A 20,700-nucleotide genomic window follows, 5' to 3' on the forward strand; every position below is an offset into this window, starting at 1 on the left:
AATGGCTGCCATGCTTGCCTACATAACTACAGTTCCTGCACTTCAATGTGACTCTGCAATCCTGCACTCCCAGTGCCTTTAAAGGGAGCATGGGTTGGGCATTGGGCTACAAACATGTTGGAGTGCAGGACTGTAGAATAACCCCATTATATGAGATTGAGTAGATTGGGCCTATACTCTCTGGAGTTTAGAAGAATGAGAGGTGATCTCATTGAAACATATAAGATTCTGAGGAGGATTGACAGGGTAAATGCTGAGATGTGTCCCCTGGCTGGAGAGACTAGAACTAGCGGCTTAGTCTCAGGATAAGGGGGCGGCCATTTAAGACAACAACAACAACTAGAATTTACATAGCGCCTTTAACATAGTAAAATGTCCCAAGGCGCTTCACAGGAGTATTATAAAACAAAAAATTTGACACCGAGCCACATAAGGAGAAATTAGGGCAGGTGACCAAAAGCTTGGTCAAAGAGGTAGGTTTTAAGGAGCGTCTTAAAGGGGGAAAGAGAGGTAGCGAGGCGGAGAGGTTTAGGGAGGGAATTCCAGAGCTTAGGGCCTTGGCAGCTGAAGGCACGGCCACCAATGGTTGAGAAATTATAATCAGGGATGCTCAAGAGGGCAGAATTAGAGGAGTGCAGATACCTCGGGGGGTTGTGAGGCTGGAGGAGATTACAGAGATAGGGAGGGGTGAGGCCATGGAGGGATTTGAAAACAAGGATGAGAATTTTGAAATCGAGGCTGAGATGAGGAGGAATTTCTTCACTCAAGAGGGTTGTGAATCTTTGGAGTTCTCTGCCCCAAAGGGCTGTGGATGCTGAGTTGTTGAGTATATTCAAGACTGAGAAAGATGGATTTTTGGACTTTAAATAGGGTGGGAAATTGGAGTTGAGGTCAAAGATCGGCTATGATCTTATTGAATGGCGGAGCAGGCTGTAGGAGCCGTATGGCCTACTCCTGCTCCTAATTCTTATGTTCCTATGTAAAGCATTTTGAGACTTTTTGGGGAGATCTAAGAAGGCACTCTATAAATGCTAGTCTTTCTCTTATTAAAATAACACATGATTTCATCCTCATAAAAAAAACCCGCAGAGACTGTTTACAGGCATTGATGGCCTGCTCTTTCTTTTGAAGTTGCAAGACAATCGCAGAGCTGAAAACTAAATTTATACAAACATATTGCAAACATCAGTTGCCATTCCCAGAAGTGGTTGTAATGTGGTTTTTTCTTTGTTTGTCTGGACAGCAGAGGATTGTCTACATAGCGGATTGCACCGCTATCCAGCCCAGTGCACAATCCCCTCACCCAGTGCCTCATAATGACGGAGAAAACATTAAACTGAGGCCCAGGCTGCCTGTTCAGGTGGATCACAGAAGAGCAGGGAAGCTCTCCTGATGTCCTGGCCAACATCAACCCTTCAAGCAACACCAAACAAAACAGATTAACCAGTCAATCATCTCATTGCTGTTTGTGGGACCTCTGCGGTGAACAAATTAGTTGCTGCATTTATCTACATGGGAACAGCAGCTAGAGTTCAAAATGGGATGTCTTGAGGACATGAAAGGTGCTACATAGATAAAGTTCTGTCTTCGTTTTCACTCCCACAAGCACCACAACAGTTACAGGCTCACTTATAAGATTCTGAGGGGGATTGACAGGGTAGATGCTGAGAGGTTGTTTCCCCTGGCCGGAGAGTCTAGCGCTAGGGGGGCATAGTCTCAGGATAAGGAGTCGGCCTTTTAAGACTGAGGTGAGGAGGAATTTCTTCACTCAGAGGGTTGGTGAATCTTTGGAATTCTCTGCCCCCAGAGGGCTGTGGATGCTGAATCGTTGAGTAGATTCAAGTCTGAGCAAGATAGATTTTTGGACTTCAGAGGAAACAAGGGGGTTGGGCGGGAAAGTGAAGTTGAGGTCGAAGATTAGCCATGATCTTATTGAATGGCGGAGCAGGCTCGAGGGGCCGTAAGGCTCACCGATAGGCCTACATCCCTGCTAAGTGCCTACACGCCTGAGAAGTGGACTGCAATGTGCATTGTAGCTGGAGCTGAAGGGATATCCACCTTGTGTTAGAATACTGGTTTGCCTGGTACCAGGTACTACATTATGCCTGTGCCACTTCTGTCTTTATAGCCCATCGTGATAAAAAATGACTACAATCATTTGTGTTTTGGCAATTGACTTTACAAAAAGGATCTTTGCTGCTAAAAAATGCATTAAAATGTAGCCACATATGTATCAGCTTTGATGCATGAGTTATTCCAGGGTACATACTTACTACATGCATGTTTTTTCTACATTACAACAGTGACTACACTTCAAAAGTACTTCATTGGCTGTAAAGCGCTTTGGGACATCCTGAGGTCGTGAAAGTTGCTATATAAATGCAAGTCTTTCTTTTTCTTTTATTTGTTTATGGGATGTGGACGTCGCTGGCAAGGCCAGCATTTATTGCCCACCCCTCATTGCCCTTGAGAAGATGGTGGTGAGACGCCTTCTTGAATCACTGCAGTCTGTGTGGTGAAGGTGCTCCCACAGTGCTGTTAGAGAGGGAGTTCCAGGATTTTGACCCAGTGACGATTTTACTGGATGTGCAATTGGTATGAGTTCCACGCATGTGTCTAGATTACACTCTCAGATGCTTCAAATCAGACAACAGAGTACCTGCCAAAATCCCATAACCCCGCTACCTACAGTACCATCACGATTGGGGACCAAGGTGAGAAGTGGTGCAGATATGTGACAGGTCAGAGACTCAGTCTGTACCACCAGTGCAGAGGTGTGAGAAACAGGGCGGCAGAGTGGTAGTGGCCAACGGCAGCCATATGTATCGAGTTTAAAAAATGGCAATAATACAAATGATTATGCTTGTTGATTGGCCAGCTGGCAAGCTTACGGTGCAGCTGGTAAAATGATCCCTTCAGCAGCCTCAAATAATGCAGCGCCTAACAAAAAGCAGCTAGATTCTAAAACATCTAGAAGTACCTTGTTACATTCTATACAGAGAAAACTGCCAGGGGAAGATTGGGAGCTCATGGTGTCGGGATGTTGGAGTGTCAGTCCATACCAGAAGTCAAAACATACTGCTGGAGTGCTATAGGGCCACGAACACCATATGAATCAGGTTTAATGAATGACATGATTTGGGGGTGTCCTGGTAGCCACAGTGCTGGAGCTTTGAGCTGCTAACTAGGAGGCCCAACTTTGAATCCCAATCTTGACTGACACTTCCATTCGGGCTTCCACAAGTAGCCAGTCATGAAGCTCGCAGCCAGGTTGTCTAGAGATGGGAAGAAGAAAAGTTTCCTCAATGGAGTTCTTTCTTGTATCATTCACCTGATGTTTGCTGGGACTGAAGTGAGGCATTGATAGGTTTTGTGGGGAGGTCAATGTCGGGGTGGGCACGAACTTTGGTCAAAGTGGAAGAGGGTAGGTACACTAAAAATAAAGTAAATAGTGCGTACTTCAACACGGCTAGCCAGTCGGTTGAAATACAGCAACAAAGGTTTCTATTTTACCAAGTAAAAACACATTCCTGGTTGTAGGGAGTGAGAGTTCACTTGTGGGAATGGTCTTTGATGTTAAGCTCAGGGCAGAATTCCAAGAACATAGCAGTGACCATGCTTACCTCAACATAGTCAGCAACAGCCACACCATACATTTATATAGCGCCTTTAATACAGCAAAGTATTCCAAAATGCTTTGCAGTTGGAGTCAGACCTGGGCAGGAGATTGAAGGTTGACATGAGGTGGCTGAAAGCCAGGTTGAAGAGGTATAGGTTTTAAGGAGGTTTGTGATGGTGGGGAGAGACGTAGTGAGGTGGAAGGAGAGAGTTCCAGAGGGTGGGGGTAAGATGAATCATAGGGCGCAAAATTTGTTTACGCCCTGTTCGAGGGCGGTAACCAAGTTAAGGCCGGACATTTAGTGCCCGGCGTGGAAGTACCGCCCCAGCCGCTAAATTCGGCTTACCGTCCCGCACAGGAAGTGGAGCTCAATCTCAGGTGCTCCACTTCCTGGTGGGGCGGTAACTGAGGCGATGACGGGGCGCGATCAACGCATCTCGCCTTCAGTTAAAGGGGAGGACCGTTGCGCACTCTGCAGGGCCTCCAATGGCCCACACCAGGCCACCAGGACGGCGTGGTGCCGCGGCCGCACCTCCCCTTTAAATACCGCCCCACGAGCGGAGATCGGCCCGGCTCGCGACCCGCGAGGCTGGCGCCGACATCACCTGCGGCAGCCTCGTGGGTCACGGCCAAATTTCTGCCGCGGGGTAGTAAGGGGCAGCGGCGGGGCACTAATGGGTCACCGCGCATGCCGATGACATCATCGCCAGCGGTGCAGCGGCCAGGGTGCTACCGGCGGGGGCACAGCGCTATCCGGTAGCGCCTCAGCAATGCCGCTCTGAATTTCTCGGCAGGCATTTTTTTTGCCTCCCCTGGGTGATAAACCCTTTGCTCCCCATTAGTGCCCTCCGGAGGCGCTAATAGCAGGCGCAAAGGAGCCGCATTTCTACCCCTATAGAATCATAGAAATTTACGGCACAGAAGGAGGCCATTCAGCCCATCCTGTCTGTGCCAGCCAAAAAGAAGCTATCCAGCCTAATCCCACTTTCCAGCTCTTGGTCCGTAGCCCTGTAGGTTACGGCACTTCAAGTGCATATCCAAGTACTTTTTAAATGCAATGAGAGTTTCTGCCTCTACCACCCTTTCAGACAGTGAGTTCCAGATGGCTGAAGGTTCTGCCATCGAGTGAAGGAAGGGAAGAATGTACAGCAAAGCTGAGCTGGATGACTTGCGGGTGTGAGGAGGGTACAGAAAGAAAGAAAGACTTGCATTTATATAGCCTTTCACGACTTCAGGACATCCCAAAGCGCTTTGCAGCCAATTGAAAAATATTGGTTTGCCTGGTATCAGATACCACAATACGCCTGTGCCAGTTCTGTTTTTGTAGCCCATCACGACAGAGAATGAAGACAATCATTTGTGCTTTGGGGAGGAGCAGAGCCTGTGGAGAGGGAACAGTTAACAATGTTAGTGAGATTGGACCAAGGACGGGTAGTTGAATGGTTGGGAGCTGAATTGGGAGACGATCAAGAGAGCAGGTGGTGGGTCTCATGGAGGAAAGGAGGGCTGGGCAGGAGATGCTGCACCATGTTGTGAGGTTGGAGCTGTGGTAAGAGGTGAGCTGGGTTGGATAGGGATTGAAGAAGGGCTGCAGGAGGTGCAAGCAGCTGAGGGAATAACTTCAGTCGTGGAGGCAAAGAAATCCATGGGTACTTCACACCTGGCAAGGATGGATGGGCAGGAGAGGGAGTCTGAAGGAGGCAGTTAGTTGTAGCGAGGAGGAATTTGGAGCGACCTTGCATTCCAAGATGATCCTGGAGTAATAAATTAATTTGGCTGTAGCGGGGGAGAGGTGATATTGTTCCAAGTGGTGGTGGCTGATTTTGGTGAAGAACATCCTGACCAGGCATGCATCACGTGCACTCAAGCCTGAGCCCCTTGGATTTGAGGACCTATTCTTCAAGTGCGAGCCTTGACAGTGCATGTGGGCTGGCTATTCAACAGCGGGAGCATCACAGCTGAACCTAGTGCACTGTCCAAAAGGAGTGATAGGATAGCACAGGACTATTAGGCATTCCTACCAACTACCCCAGCTGAGATCAGCACAGGCCAGGGTCAGTCCTGGGACTTCTGGTCAATATGGCTTCATAGACAGTGCAGCAATTGAAGCACCAGGGGCAACAAGAGCAGGTCAGAGACTGGGAATTCTGCGGTGGGTGTCTCACCTCCTGACTCCCCAAAGCCTTTCCACCATCTACAAGGCACAAGTCAGGAGTGTGATGGAATACTCTCCACTTGCCTGGATGAGTGCAGCTCCAACAACACTCAAGAAGCTCGACACCATCCAGGACAAAGCAGCCTGCTTGATTGACACCCCATCCACCACCTTAAACATTCACTCCCTCCACCACCGGCGCACCGTGGCTGCAGTGTGTACCATCTACAATATGCACTGCAGCAACTCGCCAAGGCTTCTTTGGCAGCACCTCCCAAACCCGCAACCTCTACCACCTAGAAGGACAAGGGCAGCAGGCGCATGGGAACACCACCACCTCCAAGTTCCCCTCCAAGTCACACACCATCCTGACTTAGAAGTATATCGCCAATCCTTCATCGTTACTGGGTCAAAATCCTGGAACTCCCTCCCTAACAGCACTGTGGAAGCACCTTCACCACACGGACTGCAGCGGTTCAAGAAGGCGGCTCACCACCACCTTCTCAAGGGCAATTAGGGATGGGCAATAAATGCTGGCCTTGCCAGCGACACCCACATCCCATAAATGAATAAAAAAAAAGTTGGTAATTTGTGTCAACACTTGCTCTTCCTTCTGGAGTTGAAATTAACTTCACTGGATTGAATTAAAAAATTGGGAATGAGAACAATCAGAATTTTAATTTTGTTTCTTTCAGCCAGAAGGAAATTTGTTTGAGCTCCTCAAGCACAAAATGCCCGATTGGGAAAGAAGTTACATTCTTTCATCCCACTGCTTAGCAACGTTTTAGACCATCCTGGAAGACAGTTGGGGAATGGGATCCTCAGCGTTCTCCTGGTGGGAATGTTGCTGCTGTCAAGGAACAAGTGTCTTGCATTTTGTGTAGATTGGGAAACACAACACAAACAACAAAAAGAATCGCTTTCAAGGTCAAAATTAAATGACTTCTTTAAAAATGATAGTTGACAACCAGAAAATCTCAAGCAAGTTGAGAGGCAAAAAATAAATCTCGAGTTAAACGACCAAATTCCATTGAGATCACATTGTCAGTCTGCTGGCCGTGGGCCCAGTACTGTTATGGGGAAGTATCCGGGGATTAAATTGCATTAAGTCTCATGGCATACGTCAGTCCTTGTTTAAAACAATATCAGTCTTCTACCAAAGTAAAGCCAAGCCTTTGCTTGAATCTCGGCCGTGCATCAGCCTAATGACGGGAGACTAGGAAAGAGCACAGAAGGCAACATTATAACAGTATTTCACCAATCGCTACTCATCACCTCTCTACTGGTTAACCCCTAACGACAAATCCACACGTTGATTTTCAATCCTTTTACCAACTTCAAACAAAATATGGCAAATGAATCAGTATTTAAAAGCCTTGTGGCTTTATCGGGATTACTTAAAAGAGGGGAACACCATTGTTTTGGAGTCAGAACAACAGCAACTTGCTACAGTACTCCTCAAAGAAAGAACTCTATATTTATATAGCACCCGACCACATCCTCAGGACATCCCAAAGCGCTTTACAACCCATCAATGAACTTTTGGAAGTGCAGTCGCTGTTGTTATGTCGACAAATACAGCAGCCAATTTGTGCAGGGCAAGATTTCCCAAACAGCAAATGAGGTGAATGGCCTGATAATCTGTTTTGGTTGGGATGTTTAGACAGGAGAGCCTCCTGCTCTTCTTCAAATAGTGCCATGGGGCCTGAACAGGACCTTGGTTTAACGTCGCATCTAAAAGACAGCTCAAGTCCGCAGAACCCGCAACCAGCCGACTCTGAAGAAAGAGTGCTACTGACTAAGCCGGTGTGGGACTTAAAGAAAAGATTTCAGAGTGTTTTGTGTAGAGTGGGACGGAGAGCAGGGCATCATTCTTGCTGTGATGTTGCCAATGACTGGAATGCAACAATGCATTTCAGCATCATTTAATGTTGTTATGTTGTCTGTTTAGAAATAAATGAGAACAACAAACCTCTGGTGAATATTGTTTCATAAAGTTGGTGGCCATTTAAAGCAGACAGAAAAGCCAAACACCATTTTATATTTGCCTTGAAGTTACAGGGTGATATTAGTATGTGATATTAACACGTTTGGATTAAGTTTCTTTGCACCCTATTTTAATGATGTATATATTTTAAATGGGATAATACGTCCTTTAAGATAGGGACAAAGGAATTTCATACAAAAGCATGACATGTTGTTATCAGCCGTGTCTCAGTGGGTAGTACTCTTGCCTCTGGGTCAGAAGGTCGTGGGTTCAAGTCCCACTCCAAGGGCTGAAATTTGCCGGCGCCCAGATGGTGGGTTCGGAGACGGGTCTGCTGTCAAAATCTAAAGGATTGACAGCGGGGCGGTATCCCACTCTGAACCCGCCTCCTTGTATGTTTACATAAGAGATAGGAGCAGGAGTAGGTCATTTGGCCCCTCGAGCCTGCTCCGCCATTCAATAAGATCATGGCTGATCTGATCTTGGCCTCAACTCCACTCCCCTGCCCACTCCCCATAACCCTTGACTCCCTTATTGTTCAAGAATTTGTCTATCTCCAGCTTAAATATATTCAATGACCCAGCCTCCACAGCTCTCTGGGGAAGAGAGTTCCAACGATTCACAACCCTCAGAGAAGAAGTTGCTCCTCATTTCCAACTTAAAAGGGTGCCCCCTTATTCTGAAACATCTGACATTGGAAAGTGAACAGCTGTGAAATGGTAGCTTTTATATCACTATTGCAGCAGTCACCTATTCACAGCAATGGAGAGTCATTGAGAATCCGACCAACTTACCTGACGTGATGAAAGCTTCCAAAGTGCCGGGTCTGTCTTCGCTTCACAGACCCGACACCAAGCGGCGAGCCATCCAATTATCATTAAGAGGCAGTTAAAAGGTATTTAAAAATAATTTTACTGGCTACTTACCATTTGTCCAACTTTTTCAGGAGGTCCCCGTCGCTCGGGCATCACATCAGGTAAGTGTGTCGGGTTCTCAATGACTCTCCATTGCTGTGAATAGGTGACAGCTGCAAAAGTGGTATAAAAGCTACCATTTCACAGCTGTTCACTTTCCAATGTCAGAAGCTGGAGCCGTCAGGATTTGGAAGACACTTTTGAGCTGTATGCAGTTTGGAAGTGTTTGGAGTAAAGTCTCTATCCACTGTCATCTCCTTGGAGCAAGCTCTCTCACCATTGACAGATCGCTTCTGTCATCTCTACTTCAGCTGCCATCTATTCCAGCAGCATCGGTGCCCTTGAAAAAAATCTCACCTTGGTCTTCAGAATCCCACCACGATCAGCCCCAACACCAGCATCACCGGGCATACCAGCATCACCAGCAACATCACCAACCTTCTCCGCAATTACCCGATGCTGCACAGGACACAAAGCATTGGCACCTGACAACATTGCTGCCCGGGACGTCAGCGATGGCCTCACCATGGCCAGATTTGCTTCACTTGTCGCTGTACACCCTGGCTGCCACATGATGTGCCAGGTTGGCACCACCCCACACCAACACCATAAAGCATTCCTACAGTGCCCAAGCCATTCCTTTCACACTCATCACCATTGGGGGGCGGGGGGGGGGGGGCGTTATGTCTCACCATTCACTGGAATTCACTAAGACACTTGCGAAGGTGCACACAGATCTGTCCAAGAAGGCAAAGTGTTGAAAGTAAAGATTTCAATGTTTGACAACACATTAACAGAAACTTTACATGAACATTGCATAAAACACCCAAGTGCTTACCCTTGTGTGTTGTTAGTTGGTATGATTGAACAAGGATGAGGGTGAGTGTCAGGGATGGCTAGTGAGATGGGAAAGTGATAATGTAGATAGAGAGGGATGGGTGGAGGTGCAAGGTAATTTGGTGTGACTAAGGATGTGCAGGAGTAGGGTAGGGAAGGCAGAGTGATGGGGATGTGATGAGAGGCGCAGCAGGGTGCCGTTGAGTGTGGCATTGCTGTAATGTTTCGTAATCTACTGAGATCATTGAAAGCTTTGCGCCACTGCAGCCAGGGACTCCTGACAATATCCCTGCTTGTGCCCTCCTCTGCAATGTGCAACCAGGCTGCATTGGTGTCCTGGAGAGGTCTCTTCTGTCCATTGGAAGGGAAGAGAACCTACGTGCTGTGACTCCCTCCATAAGCATAGTGCAACAATACCTTTGCACTATTATTGGACCGTTACTATTTCAGGCTATGTTTTATGCGGCGTCGTTATGGGACATTCACTAAAGTGCTTATTACGACATACCGAATTCTTGGCTCCCAAGGACCATGTTATAACAAGGGTGGAGTGTAGCTGAAAACAGACTGTGGACCTTGAATTAATGGGTTGGGAAGGCTGACCAAAACCTAAAACTATACAGTGGAAGGATATTTCTACAGCATGTTTGTGTTTGTAACAGTACAAAGAAGCATAGAAATCCTGAAGAGGAAAGTGTTCCAGTTGTAATTTTTGGGGCTCTGGGTCCTATTTTAACATCTGGAAATTAAAGCTCTAATGTTATTTTCTGTCCTAACACGTGATAATTTGGGTCAGTATCTTCCTGAAATGATAACGAGAAAGCAGTATCGGTAAATATAGTAACGGCAGCAGATGCTCTGTGTTGTTCCACTGCCCACTGGTGGCAGGGTTATGGTTGGGCACTGCCAGGCCATTGTCCCATGCCCATCTTTTCAAGCCAGCTTTCCTGCCAAGAAATATAAAGTCGCTGGCCTAATCCCAACTCTATTTGAAGACTTGAATTCATCACACAAGCTGTATTGAGTTCCATCTAGGCTGACCCTTCGGTGCAGTACTGAGGGAGTGCTGCATCATCAAGGCGCCGTCCCTCAGATGAGCTGTTAACCAAAGGCCGTCTGCCTGTCCGTGGTGGTTCAGGTGGACAGAAGATGGCATGACCATATCTGGAGAAGAGCCGAGGGTTCTCTCGGTGCAGGCAACATTTCTTCATCAACTAACACCATCCAAAACGTATTAACTGGTCATTCATCTCATTGCTGCCGTGCATAATGCAATTCATTCTATGCAAAGGTATTTCTGAGAGACATGATAAGGTTCTATATAAGTGCACGTCCTTTCTATTCTCTCTTTTCATATGCTGGCTAGATGTTGCATTCAGTAGGAGCATGATGGTTTCCACGGAAATAAAATCAGGAGAGATGTAAAATGGGCTGCTGATTTGCCGTTTCACACAATCGCACAAAGTCAAAATCTACCCCCCAGGTATATTAAGAAATTGCAACAGATGTTATAGAGTAGGTGTTGTTCTGGAACTGTGCTTAACGGTGTACCCATAAAACTCAGCAAGGAATAAAACTGTCATAACAATCCAGGTGACTTAAGTATTTATTTAATTTATTCATTCACGGGGGATGTGGGCGTCGCTGGCAAGGCCAGCATTTATTGTCCATCCTTAGTTACCCTCGAGAAGGTTGGTGGTGAGCCGCCTTTTTGAACCGCAAGTAAGTGAACATAGAATGCTCTAGTCAAAGAAAGTAAGAAAGACTTGCATTTCTATAGCACCTTTCTCGACCACCGGACGTCCCAAAGCACTTTACAGCCAATGAAGTAATTTTTGAAGTGTGGTTGCTGTTATAATGTAGGAAACGCGGCAGCCAAATTGCGCTCAGCAAGCTCCCACAAACAGCAGTGTGATAATGACCAGATAATCTGTTTTTAGTGATGTTGATTGAGGGATAAATATTGGCCAGGACAGCGGGGAGAACTCCCCTCCATTTCTTCAAAATAGTGCCATGGGATCTTTTACGTCCACCTGAGAGAGCAGACGGGGCCTCGGTTTAACGTCTCATCTGAAAGACAGCACCTCCAACAGTGCAGCGCTCCCTCAGTACCGCACTGGGAGTGTCAGCCTGGATTTATGTGCTCAAGTCCCTGGAGTTGGACTTGAACCAACAACCTTCTGACTCAGAGGCGAGGGTGCTGCTCACTGCTGACTGATGGGAAGCCGTGGCATTACAGCTTCCAAGTTGCTTATTTATGACGTGGAACAGTGATGGTTAGCAATGTCCGTGATCATCCATTTGACCTCCTTTGCCCTGATTCTGGGATACAAAATAACTCATGGAGCAAAAAGCCATTAGTCGCAGAGGCTGCACAGACTAAACAGCTTGGGTTTGAAATTTAAAAAAACCTTGGCAAAGTCAGCATCTATAGTCACCCCTACTTAGAGGTGCAACGTGTGTGAAGTTCCGGGTCATGATGACAAGTAACACTTGCTAGGCAGAGATAAAATTGGGCCAGTTGGCAGTCTATTGAATCTAGACCAGCTTTGTTTCTGCGGGACAGAGGTTGAATCGCCAGGTTGGTTGCTGGTACTCAAACTTGGTTTTAAGGGACACCCTTCTTTCCAAAAGGTGCATTTAGCCAGAGATAAACCCCACCGTCCTGCCCAGTAGTCATCCAAAATCGTCTTTCTAGTATTTCCCTGGGGACATGATCTGGACAATATATATAATCTCATTTGGTTTCCATGCTTAAGTATCTTCCAAAAGAGGCAGGTTATTCATAAGTATTTAAATTTGGACTTTGAGGCCATTGTTTCCGAGGCATTGAGAGGAAGGATAAGATATTATATATTCTTTTTTCTCAACCTTCATTATCAGCTCTTGCCCCTCAAAAAGTTGCCTGAATAAATTTTTATAAACTGGCCCAGCTAATTTTTTTGACTCATCCACAAGAGAAAGAAACATTTCAATGATATTAGTTCAGGCTCAGCGCGGCAACAGATGTTTCGTCTTTGTTTTATTGGCCAGCCCCCAGCTCGCTGAGTTTCCTTTCAGTGATAAAAGCGTTTAGACTCAGACGGCCGTCAGCGTTTAGGGATGACACTGCTCGTATTGTGAGCAGAAACCTGCAAAGTACCAAAGCGGAAGCACTGGGTTCCTCATTAAAGACTGAGCAGTCGGGGAGGAATTTGGTTCCACACATGTCATCCTATTCAAGCAGCAGGTGTATGATTTCAAGGGGAAAAAAAAAATCGACCAGTTAAATATATAACGTGATCCCTTTTATGAGCTCTACTGAATAAATGTAAATCACAGTAATAAAAGATTTAAACCAGAAGATTTAAGGTCTAAAAGATTCTTTCTTTCAGGTGATCGGTGAATGCCACAGAACTTTGCTTCTCTCTTCTTGCCTTTAAAAGACAATGGGGGGGAAAAATTTGGGCTGCTTTGCGCCTCATGTCGTCCGGCGCCTCCGCCGATGAAGTCACCGCCGTGTGTAGCGCCCCTGCTAGCGCCCTGGCCGCAAACTTCGGTCGCGCCCCCTGACCTACCGGCAGACGATATGACCGATGGGGTCAGGGCGCCGTGTTTGTGTGGCTGCGGCGGTGCAAATTAAAGTGCAGGTGCCGGGCGGCCATTTTGTTCGGCCGCCTGCCAGCACCTGGCCCCCCCCCTCCCTTTTTATCTTCGGGGTGCTGGCCGCGATCGCTCAGCCCGGCGCTCCTCTTGAGTGCCGGGCTGCTTACCCGGCACCCTGTTTCCCCGGTGGTCCAGCAGGGCCCCGGTGCACACAGTGCTAGGCCGCTCCCCTCTCATCAGGGGAGGGAAGCCTGCAATACCGCGGCGCTACGTGCGGACGTGTGTGGCGCTGTTGCACGCAGCGCCACGATATTCACTGGTAGCGTCCCAAGAAGGAAGGGGAGCGCTTCCAGTAGCGCCCCGCCTCCTGTTTGGGGTGCTACCACTGAATTTACAGCGCGGGGGTGCTAACTTTTTCGCGGCGCTAAAATTAGCACCACTGCAACGTTTGTAACCAAGTTTCTCCCCCAATGGGTCTTTGACTGTGCACCCCTCTCCCAAAATTCCTCTTTCTGCTTGGTGTCCAGTATGACCAAAAATTTAATTCTTCAGACTAAAGCGCCTTGGGACATTTTACTATCCTCGATTTTAATCGCTCCATCATTGGAGGCTGTGCTTTTCAGCTGCCTGGGCACTAAGCTCTGGGATTCCCTCCCTAAACCTCTCCGCCTCTCTCTCCTCCTTTAAGATGCTCCTTAAAACCTACCTCTTCCTCCCAGATTTTGATCACCTGTCCTAATAGCTCCTGACAAAAGCAAAATATTGTGGATGCAGGAAATCTGAAATAAGAACAGAAAATGCTGGAAATACTCAGCAGGCCAGGCAGCACCTGTGGAGAGAGATGCAACAGATTACATCTGTTACATCTCTAACTTTTTCCAGTTCTGACAAAAGGTCATCGACCTGAAACGTTAACTCTGTTTCTCTCTCCACAGATGCTGCCTGACCTGCTGAGTATTTCCAGCATTTTATAAGAACATAAGAAATAGGAGCAGGAGTAGGCCAATCGGCCCCTCGAGCCTGCTCCGCCATTCAATAAGATCATGGCTGATCTGACCCTAACCTCAAATCTACTTTCACTCTCCATCCCACCCGAACCCATGTGATCTCCCGGGAGAGGCGAAAAAACAGATAAAAAACCCAATGGCCAATTTGGGAGAAAAAATCTGGGAAATTCCTCTCCGACCCCTCTAGGTGATCGAAACTCGTCCAGGAGATCACTCTGTCCCTGTATTTCCTGCAGTACTTACCTTCTGTAAAAGGTGATCTCCACCCCAGCCAGGAACAGGCCCAATTTACTCTTGAAGGACTCCTAGCTGGCAGCCTGTTCCCGAGGTCTCCACTAATCCCTGTGAATAGAACCATCTCCTGAAATCTAACACAGAATTAGAACACAAGAAGTAGGAGCAGGACCAGGCTACACGGCCCCTGGGCCCGCTCCGCCACCCACAGGGCCATGACCGATCCGAACCTAGACTCATGTCCGATTTCCTGCCCGCTCCCCGTAACCCCTAATTCCCTTTACTTCTAGGAAACTGTCTATTTCTGTTTTAAATTTATTTAATGATGTAGCTTCCACAGCTCTCTGGGGCAGCAAATTCCACAGACCTACCACCCTCTGAGTGAAGAAGTTTCTCCTCATCTCAGTTTTGAAAGAGCAGCCCCTTATTCTAAGACTATGCCCCCTAGTTCTAGTTTCACCCATCATTGGGAACATCCTCACCGCATCCACCCGATCAAGCCCCTTCACAATCTTATATGTTTCAATAAGATCGCCTCTCATTCTTCTGAACTCCAATGAGTAGAGCCCCAATCTACTCAACCTCTCCTCATATGTCCACCCCCTCGTCCCCGGGATTAACCGAGTGAACCTTCTTTGTACTGCCTCGAGAGCAAGTATGTCTTTTCTTAAGTATGGATACCAAAACTGTATGCAGTATTCCAGATGCGGTCTCACCAATACCTTGTATAACTGCAGCAATACCTCCCTGTTTTTATATTCTATCCCCCTAGCAATAAAAGCCAACATTCCATTGGCCTTCTTGATCACCTGCTGCACCTGCATACTAACTTTTTGAGTTTCGTGCACCAGGACCCCCAGATCCCTTTGTACTGCCGTACTTTCCAGTTTCTTGCCATTAAGATAATAACTTGCTCGATGATTTTTCCTGCCAAAGTGCATAACCTCACACTTTCCAGTATTGTATTCCATCTGCCAAATCTCTGCCCACTTACTTAGCCTGTCTATGTCCCTTTGCAGGTTTTTTATGTCCTCCTCACTCACTACTTTCCCTCCCATCTTAGTATCATCTGCAAACTTTGATATGTTACACTCGATCCGCTCCTCCAAATCGTTAATATAGATTGTAAAGAGTTGGGGACTGTTTTTATTTCTAATATCTCCTTATGTGGCTCGGTGTCAAATTTTATTTGATAATCGCTCCTGTGAAGCACCTTGTGACGTTTTTCTATGTTAAAGGCGCTATATAAATACAAGTTGTTGCTGTTGATGTAAAACCTATTGGTTCCCACTAATGCTCGAGGTCCATCTGATACCCAATTCAGCACAGGATAATTGATCAAAATCAATTGTTTTGAAACGACTTCAAATTTCTCCTTCTCACTCTAACTGCAAAGTTTTAATCAAATTAAACTGAAGACAATGATATAATCACCTCCATAATTGAACCAGTCCATGCTAAAGCTTCAACTATTTTAGGAGTATGATGTGCCAAGAAAAGGTGCGAACACAAGGCTAGTGTGGAGCATAAACACCAACACAGACTAGCTGGGCCGAATGGTCTGTTTCTGTGCTGTAAATTCTATGTAATTCTACGCACTCAGTGCCCTTTGCTAAACTGCTAATCCTATCGATTTTAATTATTATTCTTGCCCCTGATCACTATCCGTGGAGGAAGTGCCAATCTCGCTTATATTGGCTCCAGACCAGGACAATGGCTGCAAGGAGAGCCAGTCTTTTCATGTCAATCTACTCCTGTCTCTCTCTAGCAATGCTGGTAGCAGTTTGGCAGCTGGTGAGTGAGGTCCATTTAAGGGATTAATCACATCGGAACTATCGGTAGTGGAGACCAATCTTCTAATTGAAAACCCAACACTTAGCCACTGAACCATTAACTCTGGGAGTCGGCCAAAAATCATTTTCAGAGTTTTAATTTATGGACATTTTTTTCCTGCATGTAGTTTTTCACCTCCTCTCAAGAGATAAAATAATTGTGGTCGAATTCATGACAGCACAAACTGTACGGGGCCTGTTGGAAGGATTAGGTTTGATGAGCCAAGTAGCCTATTCTCAATCCATATTTTGTTAGATTCTTCTGTCAAGCACACCTGCCAAGAAAGCAGCTTCTGCATTTTGGCTACATTTCTCTGCACTTAATCAGGAGCTGTTTATGACCGCACACATGCCTGACATTGCCAAGAGTTATCGTTCAGCGTGGCTCATTGCCGAGTCCAGCATAAGACCTGGAAAGTCCATCCCATCTTTAGTACCAAAGGTCAGAGCAAGAGTTCAAACCGGGTTTTCCTTTAAACTGTGAATTGTGTTCCTACAGTGACTTACCAAAAAGAAAAGTGAAATTTACCTCTTTATGCTCATTATTATGGTTGAGGGATGTTAGTGTTGGGGCCGGGACTCAGGACACTTTACATTTCAGGGACCCAGTGGCTGCGTGCTCCAAGGTAAGAGATACAACCCCGGCCAAAGTTGAAAGTTTTGTCCAGCATGTTTAGATACGAGGCAAGGTTCCCTCCACCCTGTCCTGACAAGGTCCTTCAACCCCAGCCTCAGAAGCACAGCTCCCCCACTGCACCAGTGCAACACGTTTCCATTTCCCCAACAACCATCGTGTGGCCTAAGCACATAAGAAATCTGAGCAGGAGTAGGCTCCGCCATTCAATAAGATCACGGCTAATCTTGTACCTCAACTCCACTTTCCCGCCCTCTCCCCATGTCCTCTTCAAAAAACAGTCGGTAGCTTTTAACTTGAGCACAGTGAAAGAGGACAAGGGAAGCGCAAAGGGCTAGACATTGGTCTTTCACTTCTGGAAGCTGGGTTCAAAGCTGGGTTCGCCTCTCTGCAGATGCCAATTTAGTACAAAATCGGGGCAGTTTTGTGCTTTCAGCCCATAGATTAAGAGGTCCTCTGTTACCAGTAGAAATAGGAGTGAAAGACCAGTGTCTAGCCCTTTGCACACCTATTGTCCTCTTTCACTGTGCGCAAGTGAGAAGGTGCCGATTGCTTTTCGAACAGCAGTTATTTTTGGACGGTATTACACAATATCACGGCGTCTCAGACACAAAAAACGTTTACTTTTGCTGCTGGAAAGAAGAGAATGCGACGACACGCACTGCTGCCAAATCTGTCATCATTGGAGGGCAAGTAACTTGGAACCCGCCAAGGATTCTGAAGAGCGACGTTTTTACATTAATTCCAGTTCGCTAACATCTCAAAGGTTCATCCATCAATTACAGCACGTCAACCCGCCCAATTTGGGACTTCACTTCCAATCACTGGTATTCCCTGTTCTCCAGACAACTCATCATAGACATCAGGCATCAACCTAAGGGTTGACTCTTCTTACCATTTCTGTCCGTTCGCTTCATGCTGCTGCACCGTGTATCCAAACTGTGCTTCTGCCGACCCCCTGATGATTTTTGGCCACTTGGTGTCGATGTTAAATGAGTCACAGGGAACTGTTGGATGTAAGAAGCACAATATTAGTGTTCACCATCTTCTGCATGACCAATTCTTAATCACTCCCGAAAATAATTCGCAAGCATGAGAACGAGGCAAGCCATTTCTTGCCAAGTTTAAAACCAGACAGGGGCAGGATACAAGTAAGGTGCGGGGGTGGGATACAGGCTGGGCACAGGTTGGGATACTGACTGGGCACAGGTTGGGATTGGGCTGGGCACAGGCTGGGATACTGGCTGGGCACAGGTTAGGATTGGGCTGGGCACAGGTTGGGATTGGGCTGGACACAGGTTGGGATACAGGCTTGAGTTCCGAGAGTTATTTTGCTTCTACGAAAATGTATTGAATTTATGACCTCAATAACTTGAAACCCAGATGTCCATGGGAAAAATGGACTCTAAAAATTGGACGGGTAGAAATCCCAATGCAAACTGAACACAATAATTCACTTACAGCTATTCCCAGAGTTAAATAAATAATTTTGAAAGGTGAGCATTAGCTTTATGAGCGAACAAGCCCCATCGAAAGAACAGAACATCTGAGGTTAAGTTTCACTTATGCTGTCCATCCTAGCAAGTTGACTCTTGTGATGCTTACAAGAGCAAGATCATTCATAGAATCATGGAATCATAGAATGGCTACAGCACGGAAGAAGGCCATTCGGCCCACCGAGCCCATGCCAGCTCTCTGCAAGAGCACTTCAGCAAGTCCCAATCCCCGCCCTTTCCCCGTATCCCTGCAAATTTCTTTCCTTCAGATACTTATCCAACCCCCTTTTGAAAGCCGTGATTGAGTCTGCCTCCACCACCCTCTCAGGCAGTGCATTCCAGGTCACAACCACTCGCTGAGTAAAAAAGTTTTTCCTCATGTCGCCTTTGGTTCTTTTGCCAATCACTTTAAATCTGTGTCCTCTGGTTCTCGACCCTTCCGGCAATGGGAACAGTTTCTCTCTATCTAATCTGTCCAGACCCCTCATGATTTTGAACACCTCTATCAAATCTCCTCTCAATCTTCTCTGCTCTAAGGAGAACAACCCCAGCTTCTCCAGTCTATCAACGTAATTGAAGTTCCTCATTCCTGGAATCATTCTCGTAAATCTTTTCTGCACCCTCTCTAAGGCCTTCGCATCCTTCCTAAAGTGTGGTGCCCAGAATTGGACACGGTACTTCAGTTGGGGTCGAACCAGTGTTTTATACAGGTTCATCATAATTTCCACACTTTTGTACTCTATACCTCTATTTATGAAGCCCAGGACCCCGGAAGCCTTTTTAACTGCTTTCTCAACCTGCCCTGCCACCTTCAACAATTTGTGTACACATACCCCCAGGTCTCTCTGTTTGTGCACCCACTTCAGGATTGTACCATTTCGTTTATATTGCCTCTCCTCATTCTTCCTACCAAAATGTATCACTTCACACTTTCTGCGTTAAATTTCATCTGCCAAGTGTCCGCCCATTTCACCAGCCTGTCTATGTCCTCTTGAAGTCTATCAGTATCCTCCTCACTGTTCACTTTAATTCCAAGTTTTGTGTCATCTGCAAATTTTGAAATTGTGCCCTGTACACCCAAGTCCAAGTCATTAATATATATCAAGAAAAGCAGTGGTCCTAGAACCGATCCCTGGGGAACAACACTGTATACTTTCCTCCAGCCCGAAAAACAACCATTTACCACTACCCTCAGTTTCCTGTCACTTAGCCAATTCCGTATCCATGCTGCTACTGTCCCTTTTATTCCATGGGCTTCAACTTTGCTGACAAGTCTATTATTTGGCACTTTGTCGAACGCCTTTCGGAAACCCATGTACACCACGTCAACCGCATTGCCCTCATCAACCCTCTCTGTTACATAGAAACATAAAAGATAGGAGCAGGAGTAGGCCATTCGGCCCCTCGAGCCTGCTCCGCCATTCAATGAGATCATGGCTGATCATCCAAATTCAGTACCCTGTTCCTGCCTTCTCTCCAGATCCCTTTAGCCGTAAGAAATATATCCAACTCCCTCTTGAATATATTTAATGAATTGGCCTCTACTGCCTTCTTTGGTAGAGAATTCCACAGGTTCACCACTCTCTGGGTGAAGAAATTCCTCCTCATCTCTGTCCTAAATGGCTTACCCCTTATCCTTAGACTGTGACCCCTGGTTCTGGACTCCCCGACCATCGGGAACATCCTTCCTGCATCTAGTCTGTCTAGTCCTGTTAGAATTGTATAAATTTCGATGAGATCCCCTCTCATTCTTCTAAACTCCAGCGAGTTACCTCATCAAAGAACTCAATCAAATTAGTTAAACACGATTTGCCTTTAACAAATCCGTGCTGGCTTTCCTTAATTAATCCACACTTGTCCAAGTGACTGTTAACTTTGTCCCTGATTACTGTTTTAAAAGCCTCCCCACTACCGAGGTCAAACTGGCTGGCCTGTAGTTGCTGGGTTTATCTTTACACTCTTTTTTGAACAATGGTGTAACATTTGCAAATCTCCAGTCCTCTGGTACCACCCCCGTATCTAAGGAGGATTGGAATATCATGGCCAGTACCTCCGCGATTTCCTCCCTCAATTCCTTCAGCATCCTAGGATGCATCCCATCCACTCCTGGTGATTTATCTACTTTATGTACAGGCAGCCTTTCTAATACCTCCTCTTTATCAATTTTTATCCTATCAAGTATCTCCACTACCTCCTCCTTTACTATGTCTATGGCAGCATCCTCTTCCTTGGTAAAGACAGATGCAAAGTACTCGTTTAGTACCTAAGCTATACCCTCTGCCTCCATGCATAGGTCTCTTTTTTGGTCACTAATCGGTCCCAGCTCTCCTCTTACTACCCGTTTGCTATTTATGTGCCTATAGAAGACTTTTGGATTACCTTTTATGTTGGCTGCTATTC

The 20,700-nt window shown here is 46.5% G+C and overlaps 1 protein-coding gene across 1 annotated transcript in view; it reads right to left on the reverse strand.

The window, feature by feature from the left end:
- The window catches only part of LOC147099952 (integrin alpha-11-like), a 181,354-nt gene that overhangs the window by 139,717 nt on the left and 20,937 nt on the right, over nucleotides 1-20,700 (reverse strand). The window contains exon 2 of the mRNA XM_085968480.1: nucleotides 17,700-17,811. Coding sequence (XP_085824606.1) covers nucleotides 17,700-17,811 — 112 coding nt within the window. The remainder of the gene's footprint in view (nucleotides 1-17,699; nucleotides 17,812-20,700) is intronic.

Source organism: Somniosus microcephalus, chromosome 27 (assembly GCF_052327205.1).
Source record: "Somniosus microcephalus isolate GS21.2 chromosome 27, FLI_Smic_1.0, whole genome shotgun sequence".
Lineage (NCBI taxonomy): Eukaryota > Metazoa > Chordata > Chondrichthyes > Squaliformes > Somniosidae > Somniosus > Somniosus microcephalus.